This window comes from Phascolarctos cinereus, unplaced genomic scaffold, assembly GCF_003287225.1.
Source record: "Phascolarctos cinereus isolate Bilbo 61053 unplaced genomic scaffold, phaCin_HiC Scaffold_5;HRSCAF=322, whole genome shotgun sequence".
Classification (NCBI taxonomy): Eukaryota; Metazoa; Chordata; class Mammalia; order Diprotodontia; family Phascolarctidae; genus Phascolarctos; species Phascolarctos cinereus.
This window is the reverse complement of record NW_027555958.1, coordinates 85,804,139-85,825,797: the sequence shown is the minus strand read 5'-3', so window position 1 is coordinate 85,825,797 and position 21,659 is coordinate 85,804,139. Positions and strand designations below refer to the sequence as shown.

Below are 21,659 nucleotides of genomic sequence, written 5' to 3'. Positions count from 1 at the left end.
TGCTTCCCATGAGGAAGAACATACAACCTTCTGAGTCATTACATCTTTAGATAGCTCTATTTGTCAATTACTTTTTCCTTAGATTAAGATTAATAACTATTTCTGCTCTTAGGGGCCAAACAGAACAACTTTAGTCCCATCTACACGGGGCAGGACTTTAAATACTGGAAGAATGTTATCCTTTCCCCTTTCTGCAATCTTCTTTCCTACAAGCCATCTGTTAATTTTCATAGAATCTCTGAGTTGAAAGGCAAAGTTCTAGTCTAAACCAGGTCTAAACAAGAATCTCATTCACAGCATTCTCCATAAGTAGTCAATAATAATTATAAAATAGTTAACAATCTCATTTAGTCCTCACAACAAGCAACAAGAACAGCAAGATGGGAGCAGACTCAAATCGCCTCTTGAATTCACTGAGGACAACACCCAGACGTGTGTAGTACAAAGGTCAGAGGTGCTGTTCTACTGCCCAATTAATTGACAAAGTGAGAGTAATAGTCTATAAAACCTAAGAATTTTTGGAGATCATTAAACATGGTAGGAATTTCTCACAGCAGGATGTGCTGTGCCTTCAATGGGCCCATTTTTAACACTACCAGCCTGTTAGGTACCAGGAACTCCTAATTAACTGGCTCTTCTCCAGTCTAAAAAGCAACTGATATCCTTGCATTCAAGGATGATGTGAGTTGTCTGGGTGAGGTAGGCCAGACCTAGGGTCCAGGTATATATATCCAAGTAACACTATCACTTCATGGTGTTAACAAGTCCCAGAATATGTGGTCTGTGAAGAAGTGCAAGTAAACACTGGGGACAACCAAAAATAATTCCACTGGCGAGAGCAGTTCTTTTTGCTTATTCATAGGCCTTCTACATACTCACTACATCTAAGAGTCCAATTTGGTGGAAAAAAAAAAAACAGAATGGTCTAGGGGATCCAAGAGAATGAAAATGAATGGTATTAAATGACCATGATATACGGTAATGGTGTTCAATACATAGTAAATATGTACTAAAGAAAACTATGCACTTTCATTTCCAAAAGACAACACATGGTTTGGGGGTTTGTTGTTGTTGTCATCGTCACTGTTGTTGTGTTGTTTTGTTTTGGAGACAACCAGATAAAACACTTCATGAGATTTATATCCAGACCTTTGTATATTAAACCAGCCCGGTCAGGAGCACATGGGACCAGATCAGCAACACAGTCAGGGACAGGGTGGATCATAGAAATACCTCTTCAGAGGTCTCAGTGGTGAACTGCATACCCATCAGGACAGACAAGGGTGCCAAATAGGGCCTTCAGTGTCCCTCTTCTAGCAGCCGAATTCACAAAAGGTGATTTGCTTGAGGCCCAGTTTATAGATGAGTTGTATCCATTCTGACCACTGACCACTCAATTCTCAAGACCATGGGAAACAGTGGCTCAAGCTTAGTACCATTATAAACATTAGACACATTCTTCCAAGCCTAAAAGCATTGGAGTCTAACAGGAAGTTCCAACTCCAGGGGAAGAAAAAGGTAAGTTGAAAGAGGCTGTGTGGAGCCTTAAGGGTTAATGAAATTAGGGTTCTTCAGGGCTCCCAACTTCATGTACCTTCCCTGTTTCCTACTTCTTGCAGGCCCCACAGTCCTTGGACAGGATATCCAATAATGAAGTGTCCTGGCAGGCAACAATTCAAGTAGAGCTCATCTTCAAACTATCGGGCCTATTATATGTGATGATTCACACATGACTCACCCCCCCAACCCCTAACATACACACCCTTCTAAACTGCATGGACTCCCCCAAAGTCCACTTGTTAGGAAGGATGGCACATGGCAGGATAAGGCAGAGACCGAAGCAGTTCTACATCTTGGTGCAGTGAGAGCAAAGTATTGGAAGGGTATGAGTCATCTAGCTGTGTAGATACCAGTTCTTCCTAGGATTCATCACTCAGTCCTAAGAACTGAATGGCTGATGACAGAGAGAAGGTTCCAAGGGAAATCCAGGTCCAATGCCCAGAAAGACTTAGTATACTAGAGCACTGACTTGGAGTCAGAAACTCTTTGAGGTTTCTATTTGCAGGTTATCATCAAATTTTGTTTATGGTGGAACCCTTAAACAAAATCTTCCCTGTGGGGCCTAGTGAGGGACAGTCAGGTAGAGTCCCACCCAGCAAGTAATGGATCCTACAATTCAAGTGGCTATTAATACTATTTTGGTTCACAGTAAAGGTCTATAGATTGGTCTATCTTAAGCCAGGAGGTTAGGAAGTTTTCCTGACAGGCCCTTCTATTGCACTCTAACACAGCCTCTCCACCTCCACCCTCACCCCACCCCTTGCAAGTTCATTCTTAACCCTCTCACAGTCCAACGTGTCGCCTAATAACCAGCTCAACCCGACTCTAAAGTTAGTCCTCTAATCACCACAGAACACTGACTCTATAGTTCTCTCAACTAGGCTTTATTTAAATAATGCTTTGGAATAATGACCCCCTTTCAGTAATCTAAGACTCATCAGAAGAATAATGCACCTAAGTTAATTGAGATCCACATGTGAAATCATGCAAAACATATTTCCATATCACAAAAAATATACATATATATGTGTATATATACATATGTACATATAGGTGTGTGTACATATATATGGGTGTGCATACACACACACACACACACACATACGTATATTAAACACAAAGGATATGCAGTTTTATAGCCCTTTGGGCACGATTTGATGTTCTTCTCCATAATGGTTGGACCAGTTCACTACTCCACCAACAATTCATTAATGTACCTATTTCCCCTCAGTCCCTTCAGCATTTGTCATTTCTGATAGGTGTGAGGTGGTACTTCAGATTTGTTTTAATTTGTTCTTCCCTAATAAAGAGTAATTTAGAGCTTTTTTTTCAGATGACAATAGATAGCTCTAATTTCTTCTTTTCATAACTGCTTCTTCATATCCTTTGACCACTTATCAATTGGGAAATTTTAACAAATTTAGCTCACTTCCCTATATATTTGAGAAATGGTCCTTCATCAGGGAAACTTGTTATAAAAATGTTAAATGTCACTTCATTGCCTATGGCACCATTTAGCAAAATGTAGTTTTCCTGATTATCTCTTTCACTTAGGTTTAATTTTGTTTTTGCTTTGTCCACATTAAGATTGCCACCCTTGCTCTCTTCACTCCAGTTGAAGAATAACAGAAGGGCTGCACCAGTCCTTCGTTTCAACTCCGTGCATGTCTTTCTGTCCTGTGTCTCTTGTATATAACATATTGTTAGATTCTCGTTTTGAATCCATTCTGTCATCCAGTTCTCTTCTATGATTTAGCTCATCCCATTCACATGCACAATATCATCACTAACTGTGATTTCCCCCCATCCCATTTTCCACTGTTTGTCCTCCTCTGTCTCTCTTTTTGCCCTGTCCCTCTTCGAGTTTCTTTTGCTTCTGACCAATGCCCTCCTCTAATCAGCCCCCCCCCAATAATTTATCCCCATATCTCTTATCCTCTTCCCCTCCGGTCTCCCTATTGGGTAAGATAGATTTCTATAACCCACTGAATATGTGTATTCATGACATACACATATCATATATATATATACACATACATATATATATACACACATACACACACACGCACATATTTTCATTCTTCCCTCCTCGAGCCAATGCTGATGAGAGTGTGGTTCAAGCATTGCCCACCCCTCCCCCACCCCATTTTCCTCTCCACTATAAAGGCTCTTCCTTGTGCACCTCCTTTATATAAGAAGATTTCTCCTATTCTACTTCTTCCTTCTCCCAGTGCATCCCTCTTTCTCACTCATATAATTATTTGGAGGTCATCCCAATATATTTGACTCATACCCATGTCCTCTATGTCTAAGCAAACTCCTTCTAACTGCTCTAATAATGAAGTTCCAGTTACATGTATTCTCCTCCCACATAACAATGGGGAAAGTTGAACTTCACTGAGTTCCTTACGATTATTTACCTCTTTATGTTTCTTTTGAGGCTTCTGTTTGAATGTCAAATTTTTTATTCAGTTCAGCTCTTTTCATCAGAAATGCTTGGAAGTCCTCTATTTCATTAAACATTCTTCATTTTTTCACTTCAAGAATTATACTGAGGTTTGCTTGGTAGGTTATCTTTGATTGTAATCTTACCTTCTCTGCCCTCTGGAATATCATATTCCAAGCCTCACACTGCTTTAACGCAGAAGCTGCTAAATCTTGCGTGAGCCTGACTGTGGTTCCACAATATCTGAATTCCTTCTTTTTCACGGCTTCCAATAGTTTCTCTTTAAACTTGGAGCTTGGAATTTGGCTATAATATTTCTGGGAGTTTTCATGTTGGAATCTCTTTCAGATGGTGATTGATGGATTCTTTCCATTTCTATTTTACCCTCTAGATCTAAGATATTTGGGCAGTCTTCCTTGATCATTTCTTGAAATATGATGTCTAAGCTCTTTTTTTGATCATGGCTTTCAGGCAGTCCAATAATTCTTAAATTATCTCTCCTCAATCTATTTCCTGATCATTTTTTCCAATGAGATATTCTCTTCTATTTCTATATCTACATTCTCTTCTATTTTTTAAAATTCTTTTGACTTTGTTTTAATTTTTTTGAAGTCTCATGAAAACCTTAGTTTTCACATCCTCAATTCTAATTTTTCTAATTTTTTTCTCCTAATTCTAATAAGCTTTTGAACCACTTTTTTTCAGTGAATTTTTGTACTTACTTTTCCATTTGGCCTATTCTGCTTTTAAAGAGTTCTTTTCTTCAATGAATTTTTGTGCCTCTTTAACCATTAGGCCAATTCTGTTTCATACGATGTATTTTTTAGTGTCTCCTTTACCAAGCTGTTAATTCTCTTATCATAACTTTCTTGCATTACTCTCATTACTCTTCCTAATTTTCCCCTCCCAGTCATCTCTTTAACTGTCCCAGGAATTCTTGCCTGCCTTGGGTCCAATTGGTATTTTTCTTTAAGGCTTTGCTTGTGGCTTGTTTTCACATTGTTGCCTCCTTCTGAGTTTATGTTTTGGTCTCTTCTGCCAATCAGTTGTTTCCCATTCAGTTCTAACTGTTGCTTCTTGACCCACATACAGGATCCTCAGAAGACAAATAACATGATCTGGTTTTCCTCTCTTTAAGGACTTGCCACGTTTTGTTGTGATTCACAAAGTCATAGACTTTAGTGTAGTCAATGAAGCAAAAGTACATTTTTTTTTTCTGGAACTCTCTTCCTTTCTCCATAATCCTGAAAATGTTGATCATTTGGTCTCTTATTTTTCTGCCTCTTTGAAAACCAGTCTGTTCTTTTATAAGAATACAAGCCATTCCCCAATTGATAAATGGTCAAAGGATATGAACAGACATTTCTCAGATGAAAAAGTTGAAGCCATCTATAGTCACATGAAAAAATGCTCTAAATCATTACTGATTAGAGAAATGCAAATCAAAACAACTCTGAGGTACCACATCACACCTATCAGATTGGCCAACATGACAAAGTAGGAAAATGATAAATGTTGGAGAAGATATGGGAAAATTGGAACACTAATGCATTGTTGGTGGAATTGTGAAATGATTCAACCATTTTGGAGAACAATTTGGAACTATGCCCAAAGGGCTATAAAAATGTGCATACCCTTTCATCCAGCAATAGCACTTCTAGGGCTAAATCCCAAAGAAATCATACAAATGGGAAAAGGAAAAGGACCCACACGTACAAAAACTATTCGCAGCAGCTCTTTTTGTGGTGGCAAAGAATTGGAAATTGAGAGGATGCCATCAACTGGGGAATGGCTGAGCAAGTTGTGGTATATGAATGTAAGGAATACTAGTGTGCTATAAGAAATGATGAACAGGCTGACTTCAGAAAAACCTGGAAAGACTTGTATGGTCTGATGCTAAGCAAAATAAGCAAAACAAAGAGAATGTTGTACACAATAATAGCCACATTGTGAGATGACTAATATTGATAAACTCAACCCTTCCCAGCAATACAAGGATCTAAGACATCTACAGAGGCCTTGTGATGGAAAGTGCTATCCACATCCAAAGAAAAAACTATGAAAGTTGAATTGCTATTTTTTTTCTCTTCTGCTGAGTTTTGTTTCCTCTTTCTGATGGTTCCCTCCTATTGGTTTTAATTTTTACTTACAACACCACTAAAGTGACAATATGCTTAATAGGAATGTGAATGTATAGCCCATATCAGATTGTGTGCTGTCCTGGGGAAGGTGGTGGGGAGGAAGGGGGAGAAAAATCTTCAACTCAAAAGCATATGGAAGTGATTACTGATAAATCAAAATAAATTCATAAAATTTAAAAAAAAAGAAAACCAGTCTTGTTTTTTTGGTAATTCCTGTTTCACATACAGCTAAGGCCTAGCTGGCAGAATCTTAGGAGTAACCCTGCTGGTGTGTGAAATGAATTCAATTGTTTGGTGATTTAAACATTTTTCAGCACTGCCCTTCCTCTAGGATTAGGACATAAGGGGGGGCGGAGCCAAGATGGCAGAGGGAAAGCAGTGACTTCCTTGAGCTCTCCCCCAAGCCCCTCCAAATACTCATAAAAAATGGCTCTAAACAAATTCTGAAGCAGCAGAACCCACAAAAAGACAGACTGAAACAAATTTCCAGCCCAAGACAACCTGGATGATTGATCAGAAAGGTGTATCGCACCGGGCTGGGAGCACAGCGCAGTGAGGCATGGGCACGCAGGCCGCAGCAAACCTGGAGTAGGTCCCAGAGGACTGAATCGCGGACAACTGTGGCGGTTTCCAGACCTCTCAACCCACGAATGTCAAAGACAACTTAGAAGGTCAGTGGGAAAACTCTGTTTCTGCGGTGATCAGAGAGGAAGGTGGGGTTTCAGCTCCATTCCCCAAGAGCATGGCCGTGGGGAGGGGGGGCGGGCAGCTGCTTCCCGAGCTTCTGGCCCACAGACTGAGGGGGAATCCAGTGGCTGATCAGAGAGGGACTGCAGGGATCTCTTTGCCAGTGCTGAGGCAGGAATCTCTTGCTTTGCCCGTGTATGGATCTGGGTCACAGTTCTGGGTGGCGGTGCTGGGGTGAGGAGGAGCGCTGGCGTGGTGGAGCTTGTAGTGGCTGTGGAGAGGAACCCCTCCTCACAGTTATGGGACAGAAAGGAATACTTGTGGTCACAGGCCAGGAAAGGAGTAAACACCTCGCCCCTTATCATACCACCTTGGAAGAACTGAAAATTTACAGGTCCCTACAAGTATCTCTGAAAACAGCTACACAAACCCCTGAAGCTTGGGACAGTACACTCTCCACATTGGAAGCAGACTCTTACCTTAACAAAGAGTTTAAAACTCAAGTAATTGGCCGGGATCATGAGCAAGCAGGGCAAAAAGAGTCAGACTATATTATCTTACTTTGGTGAAAAAGATCAAAATATACAACCAGAAGAAGACAACAAAATCAAAGCTCCTACATCCAAAGCCTCCAAGAAAAATATGAATCAGTCCCAGGCCTTGGAAGAGCTCAAAAGGGATTTTGAGAAGCAAGTAAGGGAAGTAGAGGAAAAACTGGGAAGAGAAATGAGAGTGATGCAAGAAAATCATGAAAAACAAGTCAACAGCTTGCTAAAGGAGACCCAAAAAAATACTGAAGAAAATAACACCTTAAAAAATAAGCCTAACCCAAATGGCAAAAGAGGTCCAAAAAGCCAATGAGGAGAAAAATGCCCTAAAAAGAAAAATTGGCCAAATGGAAAAGGAAGTCCAAAAGATTACTGAAGAAAATACTTCCTTAAAAATTAGATAGAGCAATTGGAAGCTAGTGACTTTATGAGAAATCAAGACACTGTAAAACAAATCCAAAAGAATGAAAAATTAGAAAACAATGTGAAATATCTCATTGGAAAAACAACTGACCTGGAAAATAGATCCAGGAGAGAGAATTTAAAAATTATTGGACTATCTGAAAGCCATGATCAAAAAAAGAGCCTAGACATCATCTTTCAAGAAATTATCAAGGAAAACTGCCCTGATATTTAGAACCAGAGGGCAAAATAGAAATTGAAAGAATCCACAGATCTCCTCCTGAAAGAGATCCCCAAAGGAAAACTCCTAGGAATATTGTAGCCAAATTCCAGAGTTCCCAGGTCAAGGAGAAAATATTACAAGCTGCCAGAAAGAAACAATTCAAGTACTGTGGAAACACAATCAGGATAACACAAGATTTAGCAGCTTCTACATTAAAGGACTGCAAGGCATGGAATATAATATTCTGGAGGGCAAAGGAGATAGGATTACAACCAAGAATCACCTACCCAGCAAAACTGAGTATAATCCTTCAGGGGAAAAAATGGTCATTCAGTGAAATAGAGGACTTTCAAGCATTCCTGATGAAAAGACCAGAGCTGAATAGAAAATTTGACTTTCAAATACAGGACTCAAGTGGAACATGAAGAGGTAAACAGGAAAAAGAAATCATAAGAGACTTATTAAGATTGAACTGTTTACATTCCTGCATGGAAAGATGATATTTATAACTCATGAGACCTTTGTCAGTATTAGGGTAGTTGAAGGAAAAAATTATATGTATGTATACATAGATAGATAGATAGATAGAGGGCACAGGGTGAGTTGAAGATTAAGGGGTCATATCTGGAGAATAAAATTAAGGGATGAGAGCGGATGATACTTGGTGAAGAAGAAGAAAGGGAGAGGTAGAATGGGGTAAATTATCTCACACACAAAAAAAAACAGAAAAGAAAAGTCTCTTACAGTGGAGGGGAAGCCGGGGAAGGTGAGAGGGAATGAGGGAATCTTATTCTCATAGGATTTGCCATAAGGAGGGAATAACATACACATGCAATTGGGTATGGAAATCTGTCTTACCCTACCGGAAAATAGGGGGAGAAGGGGACAAGAGAGCAGGGGGGTGACAGAGAGGAGGGCAGATTGGGTTATCGTGGTTATCAGTGCTGTTAAGATCTGTCTTGCAGAGTACTGTATGTTCTTGCCTCTGTTTCTTCAACTCTTCTACTTCTGTTAAGTCCCTACCATTTTCATCTATCACCCTGTCCATTTGTGTAATGTTTTCTTCTCATCTCTCCTTGCTGTTCTCTAGAATTTGCCTTCAGTTGGGTATACCTTTAACTTTCCTCTGTACCTTCTGTCTTCCTTCTTTCCTCAGCTTTTGAAAAGCCTCATCACACAGCCATTTTGTTTTCTTGCTCCTTTTTCTCTTTGGGGTGTTTTGTTGTTTTTGTTGCCACCTTCTGTACAATACTGTGAACCTTCATTCATAGTTCTTCAGGTATTCTACCTACCAAATCTCATCCCTTAAATTCATTTATCACCTCCACTTCAAATTCATAAGGGATATTATTATTATTTTTTTTTTTTGGTGAGGCATTTGGGGCTAAGTGACTTGCCCAGGGTCATACAGCTAGTAAGTGACAAATATCTGGTCTGAGACCAAATTTGAACTCAGATCTTCCTGCCTCTATGGCCGGTTTATCCACTGCACTATGTAGCTGCCCCCATCATAAGGGATATTATTTAAATAATTCTAATGGAGTTTCATGTTTTTCCCTACTTACTTCAATTTAAGCCTAAATTTTGCAATAAGAAGCTCATGATCTGAGCCACAGTCAGCTCTAGGTCTTATTTTAACTGACTGTATAGAGCTTATCCATCTTTGCTTGCAAAGTATATAATCAATCTGATTTTGACGTTGACCCCTGGTGACGTCCATGAGTTGCCTTTTGGATTATTGGAAAAGAGTGTTTGCTATGAGCAGCGCATTATCTTGACAAAAGTCTATTTGTCTCTGCCCTGCTTCATTTAGTACTCCTAGGCTATGTCCGTTATTCCAATTACCTTCTGATTTCCTAATTTAGTATTCACCTTTTTTCTCCTGTTAATTATTGGCTTCTAACATTAGGAGACCAATGTTTGGTCGGCATTAGAGTTGCCAGACTGCTTTTTGGTGAGTTATGTGATTTTCAAATGTAATAGCTCTTTTAAATATGCTAAAGAAAGTTCGATATCCTTCGAAACTAAGAGAAAAATAGGGAATATAAAGATGTGCCCCCATCTTATAAATTAGTGAAACATGAAAAATAATCATCCCCTTCCCTCCCAAACCTCAGGGCAGGAAACCATTTGAATGAAATCACGATGGGAATGCATCACTTCACCTAAATTATCCCTCTACCACTAGGAATCTATAGGTATGTGATTCCTACCCAATTACATGAAAAAAAAAAAAAAAAGACAATGTCAAAGGGAAAAAAACTTCTCTGAGCCCCAAGGGCTCAACTGTTACTCATTGAGTGATTGATAGTTTCAAAGATCTCAGATTCCCTAACATTAGTAAGTAGTCTTAAATTTTCTAGGGGATGGGGATGATTCATGAAGGACTCTAATCAGAAATTCAGGTATCACACAAGGTTGACCAGGCAAAGGCTATCAAATTCAAGTTTCTCTCCTTCTGTATCACCCTATATACAGGGGCTGAGATAAAGAGCCTTCTTCTAATAGGAGTCTTAAACTGCCAGTTCTATACCTTAAAGAATTAGGTAATGAAGCATTAAGAGTTTATATATTCTATGATGATACAGTTCTGTTATCTCTATCTCTCTTTATATTTTCCAGTTGGACTGAGAGCACCACAATCTTTTCAAATTGCCGTTCTGCCCTTTTTCATATTCAATCAGTTGCTAAGTACTAACAATTTACTCTTTTTTTTTTTAGGCAATTGGGGTTAAATGACTTGCCCAGGGTCACATAGCTAGTAAGTGTGAAGTGTTTGGTCCGAAGGCAGATTTGAAAGTACTAACAATTTATGCAAAAATTTGTTCCCTTCTTGAAATTTCAACTCACATAGCTACTATCTTAGTTTGTACCCTCAGTAACATTCACCTGTCCTAAACAACTTTTCTAATTCATCTCCCTCTGTATCTTTCTCTTTTCTAATCCATCCTCTACACAGATGTCAAAATGATATTGGTAAAGCACAATTCTGGCAACATTACTCTATTAGATTCAAATTCTAGTAACTGTCTAGAATCACCTTTAGAGTTATTCTTCTGAATTTATAAATTAGAAAGCCCCTTCTAAAATTAAATTATATTAGCAACAAAATTCATAAAATAATTTTTATGGTGGCAAAGAACTAGAAATAAATTCAATGCCTAAAAAAGTATGTGATATAATGAAATGTAATGGAATACTACTGTACCATGAGAAATGAAGAATATAAAGCATTCAAAGAAGTATTGGAGGAACTATGTAACTAAAGCAAAATGGAGTTAAATCAGGAAAACAATATATCAATAAATTAACATTTATTAAGCACTTACTGTGGGCTAAATACTATACTATTCTAAGGACTGAGAGATATGAAAAAGCTGAAACAATCCCAGCTTTCAAGGAGCTTATATTCTAATAGGGGAGATAACATATACGTAAATAAGTATATACCAGATATAGCTAAAGTAGATACTAAGTAACCTAAAATGATTCGATAAGTAGTAGACTTCTAACTGCTAAGGTTCCCCCTTCCCTTTGCCACATGGGTTAAGCTAGGTTATCCCTGAAAGGCAACAAAACTGTCCCTATGACTTGATTGGCCAATAGGGCCAGGGCTCAAGGTGTATATCCCTTAGCAGGTCCCTGGTAGTCTCAGGCCATATTGAAGTGGCTTCACCAACAGACATAAAAAGGCCCATGCATGTCTAAATCCCAAGACCTGTATCCTGCTGACCAGAGGAGTTTTCATATGGAGATGACAGGAGCTGCTTCTACCCAAGCTATACGCATGCAGTCTCCTTGTAGAATATCCCTTCTATGCTATAGGAAAGCAAGCTTCTTTTTGTTAACTGTTGAATGATCTACATGTGTCTCATTTTGTTTTAATAATAAACCTCAATTAACAGAGTCCCAGCTTGACTAAGGCCTGCCCACTGTAGCTAGGGGGACCAGAAAAGGCATCTTTCAAAAGATGGAGTATGAGCAGAGTTTGAAGAAAGCCAGGGAGCTCTAGGATATAGAGGTGAAAGAGAAGTACGTTCTAGGCACTGGGGACACTGAGTGCAAAGGCACAGAGGTAGGAAATGGGACATCATGCAGTCAGCATGGTTGCAGTAGGTAGAAGATGGTTATTTGTAAGACTTCAAAAAAACAAGGGCTGAGATCATTAACAGCATTAAATGCCAAACAGTGGAGTTTGGAGTAGATCCTAGGGCCACTGGGCTTTACTGAGTAGGGAGGTGTCGGCCTTGTGCTGTAGAAAATCACTCTGTGGCTCAGAATGAGGAGAGATTTAAAGTTAAGAGGCAATCACAACTGTATAGGGCATGGGTGATGAGGTATTGACTTAGGGTGGTGACTGTGTGAGTGAGGGAAAAAGAGATGTTAATGTTGAAAGCAAAGAACAAAATTTGGCACCTGATTAAATCAAGAACAAACTTTGCCTAGAAGGTGCTTTGTAACCTGTCTATAATCTAACCTTCCTGGGCCCCCTCTGCCTTCATCCCCTTCATGTATTCTTCAGTTTTGACAAGTCAGCCTTCTTTTTCTTCCTCAAACATCATCCGCCATCCCCCAATTCCATGCCTTTGCCTGGAATTCACACTCTTCTGGCATCTGCCTAGCTTCTTTTAAATCCTGCCTCAACAAGCTCTTTTTTCCTCCATGAGACCTTTTCTGACTTCCCCAGCTCCCAGTGCCTCCCTGTGAAAGCTGCCTTGCATTTAGTCTGTACATATTTAACATATGTGCTTATAGGCTCTACATTTTCTGAGTCAGACACAACTAAAATGACTAAATAACACTGCCACCCTAAGATAAAGTCTATTTCACTTTTACATTTGTATCGATAGTCCTGAGTTCAGTGCCTGGCATATAGAGTAAGCACTTAAATTCTTCTTGATTAGCTGATTAATATGTATTTTATTATTACAGCTTTTTACAAATGTCCAGAAATAAATGAGCATTCCCAAATGGAAATAACAAACTAAACCATGTTTCTTAATACAATAGGTATATTCCCCCAAAATGTATGGAAATAAAATTTACATAAGAATCATATTTTATTACCTCCATTGATTTACATCCTAATTACAGAGGTACTTAAAACAGCTGACCCAGTACCTAACCAGCTTCACGACCTTAAGAAAGTTTTATGACATCTTTGGATCTCAATATTCTCATCTGCGAAATGAAGATAATTCTTGCTTTAGCAATGACAGAAGAAGATTATAAATGTGGGAGGATAAAATGAGATTAAAAATGAAATAGATGCCAATCTATCGGGGGCTCAGAGATCATCTAATCCAATCCACCTTACCCTACAAATGACAGAACTGTGCTCCAAAAACTTGAAATGATTTTGCATAAGGTCACAATAGTAGTAAGTGGTGGAGCCAAGATTAGAGCTTCAATCTAGAATGAGGGCCTCTTTCACTCCCCACACTGTCCTATGGAAGTACTCTGAAGTATAATAAGTGATATTTAAAAACATAGTTTAAGGTGCTACTGCTGTCCAATTCAAATAGGATGCTAACCCTTTAGTTCTAATTTCTCCACTGAGGAAAACACAGCTTTACACAAATACTTAGAAGTGAGAGACCAAATCTCTCTTCCTTCTCCTTTTCCACGACAGTTTAGATGAAAACTGGACCATTGATCTGGGATGGAAATGCCACACGGCTGACAATGAGCTCAGTCGGTACGTGGAGATGCTAAAGAACAAATCAATACTGGCGTACACATGCAAGGATTTTTGGCTTATTTTTTGGCTTGTTATTTGCAGTGTACGGCCTCATAGAACAACATGTACGTAGAAATAGTGTACCTAACATTTAAAAACACTGAACAAAATTAGGTTTAAGACTCATTACATATCACAAAATAGTCAACTCAATCACATCATCAAGTGGGGTTACGTGAGATTTTGCTTTTTTTCCTAGATTTCATCATATAATAACGCTTCCTGTCTGTTTGCGTGAGCCTGCTTCTGGAAGTAATGGATGAGAGGGAATAAGGGATTCCACGTTTCAACTTCAGAGCACGTGAAGAAGTTTGCAGACTGTTTCCCATTTGGTGCTTATCCTTCTGACTGGCTGATGAACTAGAAATGCAAGTGCATACAAAGACTCCAACAGAAGCAGTTCATTTTTCTTTCTTGCCTGGCTAGACTCAAGTGAGGAATTAAGGACTGCCGTAAGCCTCCTGGCGGGAAGAAAGAGGAAGCACAAGTGGCCTATCCTCCCTACCACAGTCAATATGAAGCCATCAGCATATGGCCCTGCTGTTCCTTCTGTCCCTGTTGTTTATTTCTGCCTGCCTGGGTGAAGCACTTTGTACCAGCTGTGACTCTGTGAGCCTCCAAAGAACGGGAGACCTGCAAGTGGTGCAGAACAGGATTTCCTACCAGCCCTGGGGAGCAAACAGCAGAGCACAGCCCAGCAAGGAATCAGAACCTGCAGCAAAGATGCCTTCTGGAGTGACTTCATCCACACACTACACCACCACATTTAGAAGTGAATTCTGTGGAATCAATGCTCTGTGGCAAATGCTTTCAGTTTGAGCCCATTCTCCCCAGAGCTTCAGGAAGACCTGAGTGCTATAGGCGAGTGGTATCTCCAGTCTGAGGGCATGGTCTAACTTTTCTTCTTCATATGCATCCCAGCATCTACCCTTTCATCAATGCTGACTGATGTAAAGTAATTAAATGAAACTGGAGTCCTCATCCCTGATGATGGATATTGAGGAGAACTTGAGGCGATAGAAAAGAACCCCACAACTATTTGAGAAGACCTTTATAAAGTTCCCCTTCCAAGGACCCAATTCATCACCGTGAGTTGAGACTAAGGTCCCCAAGAGTTTACAAGTGATAACAATAGAATTACAGGCTTTAGAGCTAGAAAGATAGAATTCCGTAATTTTACGTGTAAGGAAAATGAGCCCCAAGAGGTGAATTGGTTTGCCCAGTGTCAGAAAGGCAGTAAGCAGCAGTGTCAGGATTCAGCCCAACTTTTCTAACTTGAAATCCAGTGCTTTTCCCACTATGCCACACTATACTTTCATTGTTGAACTAATTTTTTCTAAGTTTAGCAGCTGCATTCAAGAAAAAGTAATCCCGGTTTGATGTGTAAGTGGTTGTTCAAAACTACCTGTGCATATGTAGGTTTATTTTGTGGTATAAGCCGTATGTTAAGTATATGCACTAGAGGTGTCTTTTCTTTTGCAATGTGAGCAAAACAAAACAAAAATAAACAAAAAACCCAATGTTTGTTCTATTTGAATAATTTCTCATTCAATCTATGCCAAGTCTTACCTTCCGGTTTGTTGGTTTTCCTCTTCAGCCATTTCTCAACTGTCTCGGCACTTACACTTTCAGAAACAAATTCATCGAGTACCTGGGGGTGAAGAGAAAGATAGGCCTTCACTTTTTCATCTGTCAGACCTGAAAAAAAGCAAAAACAAAAAAAATGAGATTTACATCTATACTGTTACTTTGATAAGATTAAGGAATACTCTGAGTATTGCTAGCACCATGGCAACATATTACACAACACACACACACACACACACACACACAGAGTTTTTATCAGGTAGTTTCCCATATACTACCTTCAACAACATTTCACAACCTAGTTCCAAACTACCCTCAGGAAAGGGAGTTTCAGCTAAGTGAAGAGAGGCCAAGAATTTTAAGAGGTGGAGGGGAATGGAAAGTACATTCCAGGCATAGGAAAGAGATAGAGCAAAGGGCATGAAGATGGGATATAGAACAAAGGGACTTGGTGACAAAAAGATCACTTATGCTTATGAAGCATTTTAAATCTTTCGGGGGAAATGTATAGCTCTCAAACCACACTATCTGAGGACTATAACTTAGCACGCAAAGTTAAGAGGAAACTCAGCAATTGTAGTAGACATTATATGAAGCCCACCTATGATACTCATTGAACTAGTATAGTTCACCTATCATCTTCCTTCATCAGACAGAATTCCTCTTTCTAGTGACCATTAATATCACCAGTCTACAGCTCATTTCAGATCCCATCTGAGCATCCATAAGAATGCTTGGCTTCAGGGTCATGAATTTCTCAAGTTCTAAAATCAAGTTTTTTGACTGAGGCATACTTAACAAGGAACACTTAGCTGAAAGGTTTGCAAAATTCAAAACAGAATTATTGTTATGCAATTTTAGATAAGAAAAAAGAGGCTCTGAAAGAAAATGTGGCTTGCCCATTATCCTCCAGCTATTTAGGGCTTGAGGCAAGAGATGAAGGCAGGTCTCACAACTCCAAATCTGAAATTCACCAGTTAGGGTCTTGTGACACTTCACCTTCTTCAGCACCCATAGTGTTACAGAAACAATGGCCAACATACAGATCCTCAAACCTGACATTTCATCTGTCACCTCTTTCTCCTATCTCTAGGCCCTTACACTGGCCAACCTCCATACATGCAATGCTCTGCCTTCTTGCCTTCACCCCTTACTTGCCCTGACTTCCTTCAAGACTCAGCTCAAATCCCACCTACAACTACAAGAAATCTTTCCTAGTCCCCTACCCCCTGACTTTCAGCTGCCAATGCCTTCCTCTCTCAGAATGCCTTGTACCTACCCAGCATATGTCTTATAGGCAACCAGTTGTTTACACGTCTCTGCCACTAAAAAACCCTTGCTGACGACATCACTTCTCAATTAATTCTCTCTTAAGCACTGACAATTTATATGTTTGTATGTGTTTCCTTATGCAGAAGGAAGGTGTGCATTTTAATGTTGGTTGGTTGCTGTCTTTAGCTCTCAAAGAGGAGCAAAATGACATCACTATGCTAGTCAAGTTTCAGCGTGTCCAACAGTGGCTGGTCAGACCCATATGAGCTCAGAATGTTCTACCACAGGTCAGACACAAGTACTCTGTGTGCACATTTGGGGTGGATTCTCTCAATCTGTGTATCTTGCGTTTCTTTTGACCTATTTCAATTCTGCTTTGCTCACAGAGCACAGCACCTTTTCTGACGTGGGCACGCCATGCTGAGTGGTCCTCTGCCAGTGTCTCCCCATATCACACAATCAATTCCAAAGTTCTAAAGTTATGCATTTTAATGTTATTCTGCATATAAAACCCCATATTCACAAAATCACAACCACAGCAAGAATAATATAACATAGCAATAACAACCGTTCATCACAGCTGCTACTCTATAATCCCAGTGAATTATTTCAACGTAACTACTCTTATAGAAGACAGTTAAATGAAAAAGACAACAAATTATTTATCGTAAGAAAACAAGGGAATAACAAAAGGACGTGCTTCCTGACAGTTTAAGAGAGTAGGCTGCATGTTTTCACAATCAGAAAACTTCAATTCAAGAGTGTTAATTAATTCTGACCGAAGCCACAACTGTAGTAACTGTTCAGCTTCATCAATGCATTGTGAACCCAAACTATGTCTCTCAAAACAACCGGCACTTAAACTGTCTATTTAAAACCATCTCCTCAAGGGCAGCTAGGTGGCACAGTGGAATAGAGCACCAGCCTTGAAGTCAGGAGGACCTGAGTTCACATCCGGCCTCAGACCAAATACTTGACACTCACTAGCTGTGTGACCCTGGGCAAGTCACTTAACCCCAATTGCCTAAAAAAAAAGTTAAATTAAATTAAAAATAAATAAAACCATCTACTCAATAGGTATACAAAGGAACAGACAAATGAGAATCTTATATTCATTCCACACACAAAAAAGCCCCAATAGCATAAAATTCAACTTGAGAAATTCTACAAGTAGTCAGAAATCAATCAGTTCATTAAGTGAGTCCATTCTCCTGAAAAAGTAGGCTTTATTCCTTTGAGGCAAAACATATAGAATATGGTTAAAGTGATAATATATTTTACATTACGATAACAACTTATAAAATGAAGTTCAAGTTTTCCTTTGATTTTCACATCTGCTATATTTGAAAGTGTTGAATTCCTCCTCCCTGAAATTGTCCTCCCCATCCCTTTTACCTTTCTATGAGGTTATACCATCAGAAGACCATTCTGAAGGTAACGCCTCTGTTTCTAGTGCTTCCTCCTCCTTTCACACTGTATCAGAAACCATCCATTTGGTGTATATTTTACTCCTTTCTCTCCACCTTCTCCCTGACAATTCCTAGCATCTTTGTAACTTTGGCTATCACCTTTATACAGTTGACTCCCAAATCTGCACCCCCTGTTCTGTCGTTTCACTAAATTTTAAACCCATATTTCAATAGCCTATTGGATGTTCCAACAATAACATCAAATTGAACATGTCCAAAACTAGACACACTATCCTTAAGTTTTTCCTTCTGGCGTCCCTGTTCTCATCATTATCCTAGTCACCTAGAATTAAAACTTAGAATAATCTTTCACTTATTTCTCTCCTTCATCTCCTTTATCATCAATCCAATTCTACAAAGAATATATTCAGGACCTATTATATATAAGATATTCTGTTAGTCCTGTCTATCACCTCCCCTCTTAAATACTTCTTTTATATTTCCTATCAATTCCTAGGCACTCAACTCTTCATAAACTCCTACTGCAAACTGGTTTCGTGGCACCCATTTCTCCTCTTCAATTCCGAGTACGTAATGTATTACCACCTTTAAGAATGCCACTATGCTACTCAAAAAAAAAAAAACCCTTCAGTGACCAACTAATATATGAAATTTTAATTCTCTGCCTTGTTTTCAAAGTGGCTTTTTTAAAATGTAATTCCACCCATCCTACCTATCCAACCACTCTCCAGAATGTGAAGTCTGCGCTGATTAAATTGTCCGCCTTAATATTTCAGGAATATAGAAGCTCAGCTTCACAACCTGTTTTGCTTGCGTTGTTCTCCTCAATTGTGAAATAGCTTCTTCTTTATTCTATTTTTACATATCCTTCAAGTTCCAATTAAATTCATTTTCACAGATTCAGTGTTAGATGAACCCTCACATCAGCTAATCCAATCCCTTTATTTTACATTTATAAGAAAACTGAGACCCAAAGAGTTTAAGTAATCTAGCACAAATCACAAAGGTTATAAGTCATAAAGATGGGATTCAAACCTTGGTCCAATGATGCTAATTCCAGCAGTAACCCAGAAAGCTTGCCTGTGCTTTTCAGTTCCTCCATGAGGCCCTTTTTTAAAAATGATTTTTACATTTTATTGGAGAACTGATGATTTTTAAATTGTGTTAGGACTTTAATGTGATAAATATGATTTTGGAATAACTTTAGCAAACTGTTTTCCTTTTCCATTAGCAACATATTTTATAAGCATCAGAAGGAATATATTATCTCCTAAAATATCATCTCTCAAAGTTGAATACACAGAATATACATTTCTTTTATATATACACACACATGTACATGCGTATAATATATTTATAGTACATGTAATATTACATATTTATTTTGTAAACCTAGAACAATTTTATTCTTGTCATAAGACTGCTGTGGTCTAAGACTATCTTTTAAGAAATTCCTTCTCAATTTCCCCTTCAGAATAAAACTACAAGAAGAAGTTATCTGACTACTTCTGCTATGAATTACTGAAGCAGAGATATTCTCTACAAAAGGAACTAGGAAGAACCTGCTACAAACAATTCTTGCTTTACATAAGTGGACCCTTCTACAGATCTCTATGTAAAATGATTTTTTCATAATGTGAATTCATCTCTACTCACCCACTTCACTTAGCCTATATAACAAAGATATACACAAAGTAATACCTTTATGTAAATCACAAAATGTACTAACACAGACATATTAAACGCTATACTATGGTATGGTAATAAACAGAATTATGAAATGAAAGGTAAAGTTAACGGTAAAGTACGCACAGCACCATACAGTAAAGTCCACATAGGTACGTAGGAGGTTGCCCTTTCCCTACCCACTAGGCTTAGTCTTTATCACTGGTGGTTGGCTACACAACTTTTCTATGAAGCTATCGAGAGATGTTTTGACAGTGGCTCTCTTTTTTCTTTCTTTGTATATCTGACAATAGCAAGCAATATTATCCTTAACCAGTCTTTGAACTTTTAAAAATCTTGAAGTATTTGGATCCATCTTTTCAATACAACAAAAAATTCCCTCAAATGATGAAATGCTTCTGCCAACTGTTTCACTGTGAACGTTTTTGGTTTGACCTCAGGTTCTGAAGCTTCCATTTCTTTTTCTGCAATCTTTGAGGGAAACAGCTCATCAGACTGTCATTCTCAACAGTTCTCCATGATACTCAATCACCTTCTCCACATCATTCTCATCCACTTCTAGGTCCAATTCTTGTGCTAATTTTACAACCTAGTTACTTGCTTCTTTGAACATTTTATCTCTATCAAATTCATGAAAATCAGGAATGAACTGTAGCCACACTTTTTCCCAAGCTCTGTTCATACATGTTTCTGTAACATCTTCCCATGTTGTAGCAACATTCCAGATTGCATGGTAAATATTATAGGACTTCCAGAAATCTCTCAATGCCAAGTCCTTATCTGTACCCAAAGCTGCAATTGCCTGAGCAAACATAGCTAGTAAATAACATATCTTGAAATCCCATAGGTTGTAATAATGAGGTAATGTTAGGGGGAAGGTAGATTACTCCAGCAAGGACGGACCTTCATCTATTATTTTTCACAGAAACTCTGAGAACTTTTTTGCTGCTTCAATGTCCACACTAGGAGCCTCTCTTGACACTTGCACATTATGAAATCATGCAGGATTTTTAAATCATGCAAATCAATCAATGCTTCCTATAAATACCTGTATTCCTTCAGGGTACTTTGCCTCTACATCTTCCAAGAGGCCTGGAGCCTGGGCTTTAATTGTCATTAAGCTTAAAAGAATATTCTGCTGTGTCTGGTCTCACCTATTCTCATAGTTAAATAGTTTCTCCATCTCTAGAACAGTCCTTTCTCTTTGTTTCAACAGGTAAGCTGACTTCATGCAAGCACTGCCCTTCACACGCTCCTTTACTATGTTGTTTACATACAACATTACAAGATTAAGTTCATATGCTATTGATAACAATTTTTGTCCTCCTTTATATTTTCTAATTATTTTCATTTCCATTTCCCAGTTTATTGGCTTATACTTACAAGATAGTTCACTTTTCCCCTCAAGAGCATGTTTGCCACCAGCAATAAGGAAACTATAAGGATTACCACTGAACACAGGAAGAGGCACAGTTATCACTCATTGTCTGCAGACGTGTGGGAAATGGCTTAGAGATGCTCCTTGGCTTCCCACCACCACCATTTATACTGTCTGCATCAGACACTGTCTTATCCTACAGCTTTTACTTTGTGTAAGGAATTTTTGTAATTTTGGGGGGATGCAGATTTCTTTATTGTAAAGTCAAATTTGCATAATGCAAATTTATGTAAAGCAAGGTCTGTACTCAGCTGCTCTTCTATGGTCTACTCTCTGGTTCAGATTTCTTCCTCATTAGTCAGAGAAGTGCCTACATATGATAATACATTTAAGGGAAATCAACTTACTAGAATATTGATCAGTTTCTGTCCACAATGCTTTTGGTTTTAGCTGGAGTCAGAAATGGGGAAAAGATTAAAAAGCACCAATGTGCTGGGATTATTAAAAGGTCCCAAAATAGAGAGAAAGGCACAAAAGAAAGGGACATGTGAACCAACAT

The 21,659-nt window shown here is 38.7% G+C and overlaps 1 protein-coding gene across 1 annotated transcript in view; it reads right to left on the bottom strand.

Annotated features, from left to right (window-relative positions):
• The window catches only part of PDE10A (phosphodiesterase 10A), a 394,215-nt gene that overhangs the window by 228,690 nt on the left and 143,866 nt on the right, over positions 1-21,659 (bottom strand). The window contains exon 2 of the mRNA XM_078155052.1: positions 15,317-15,445. Coding sequence (XP_078011178.1) covers positions 15,317-15,445 — 129 coding nt within the window. The remainder of the gene's footprint in view (positions 1-15,316; positions 15,446-21,659) is intronic.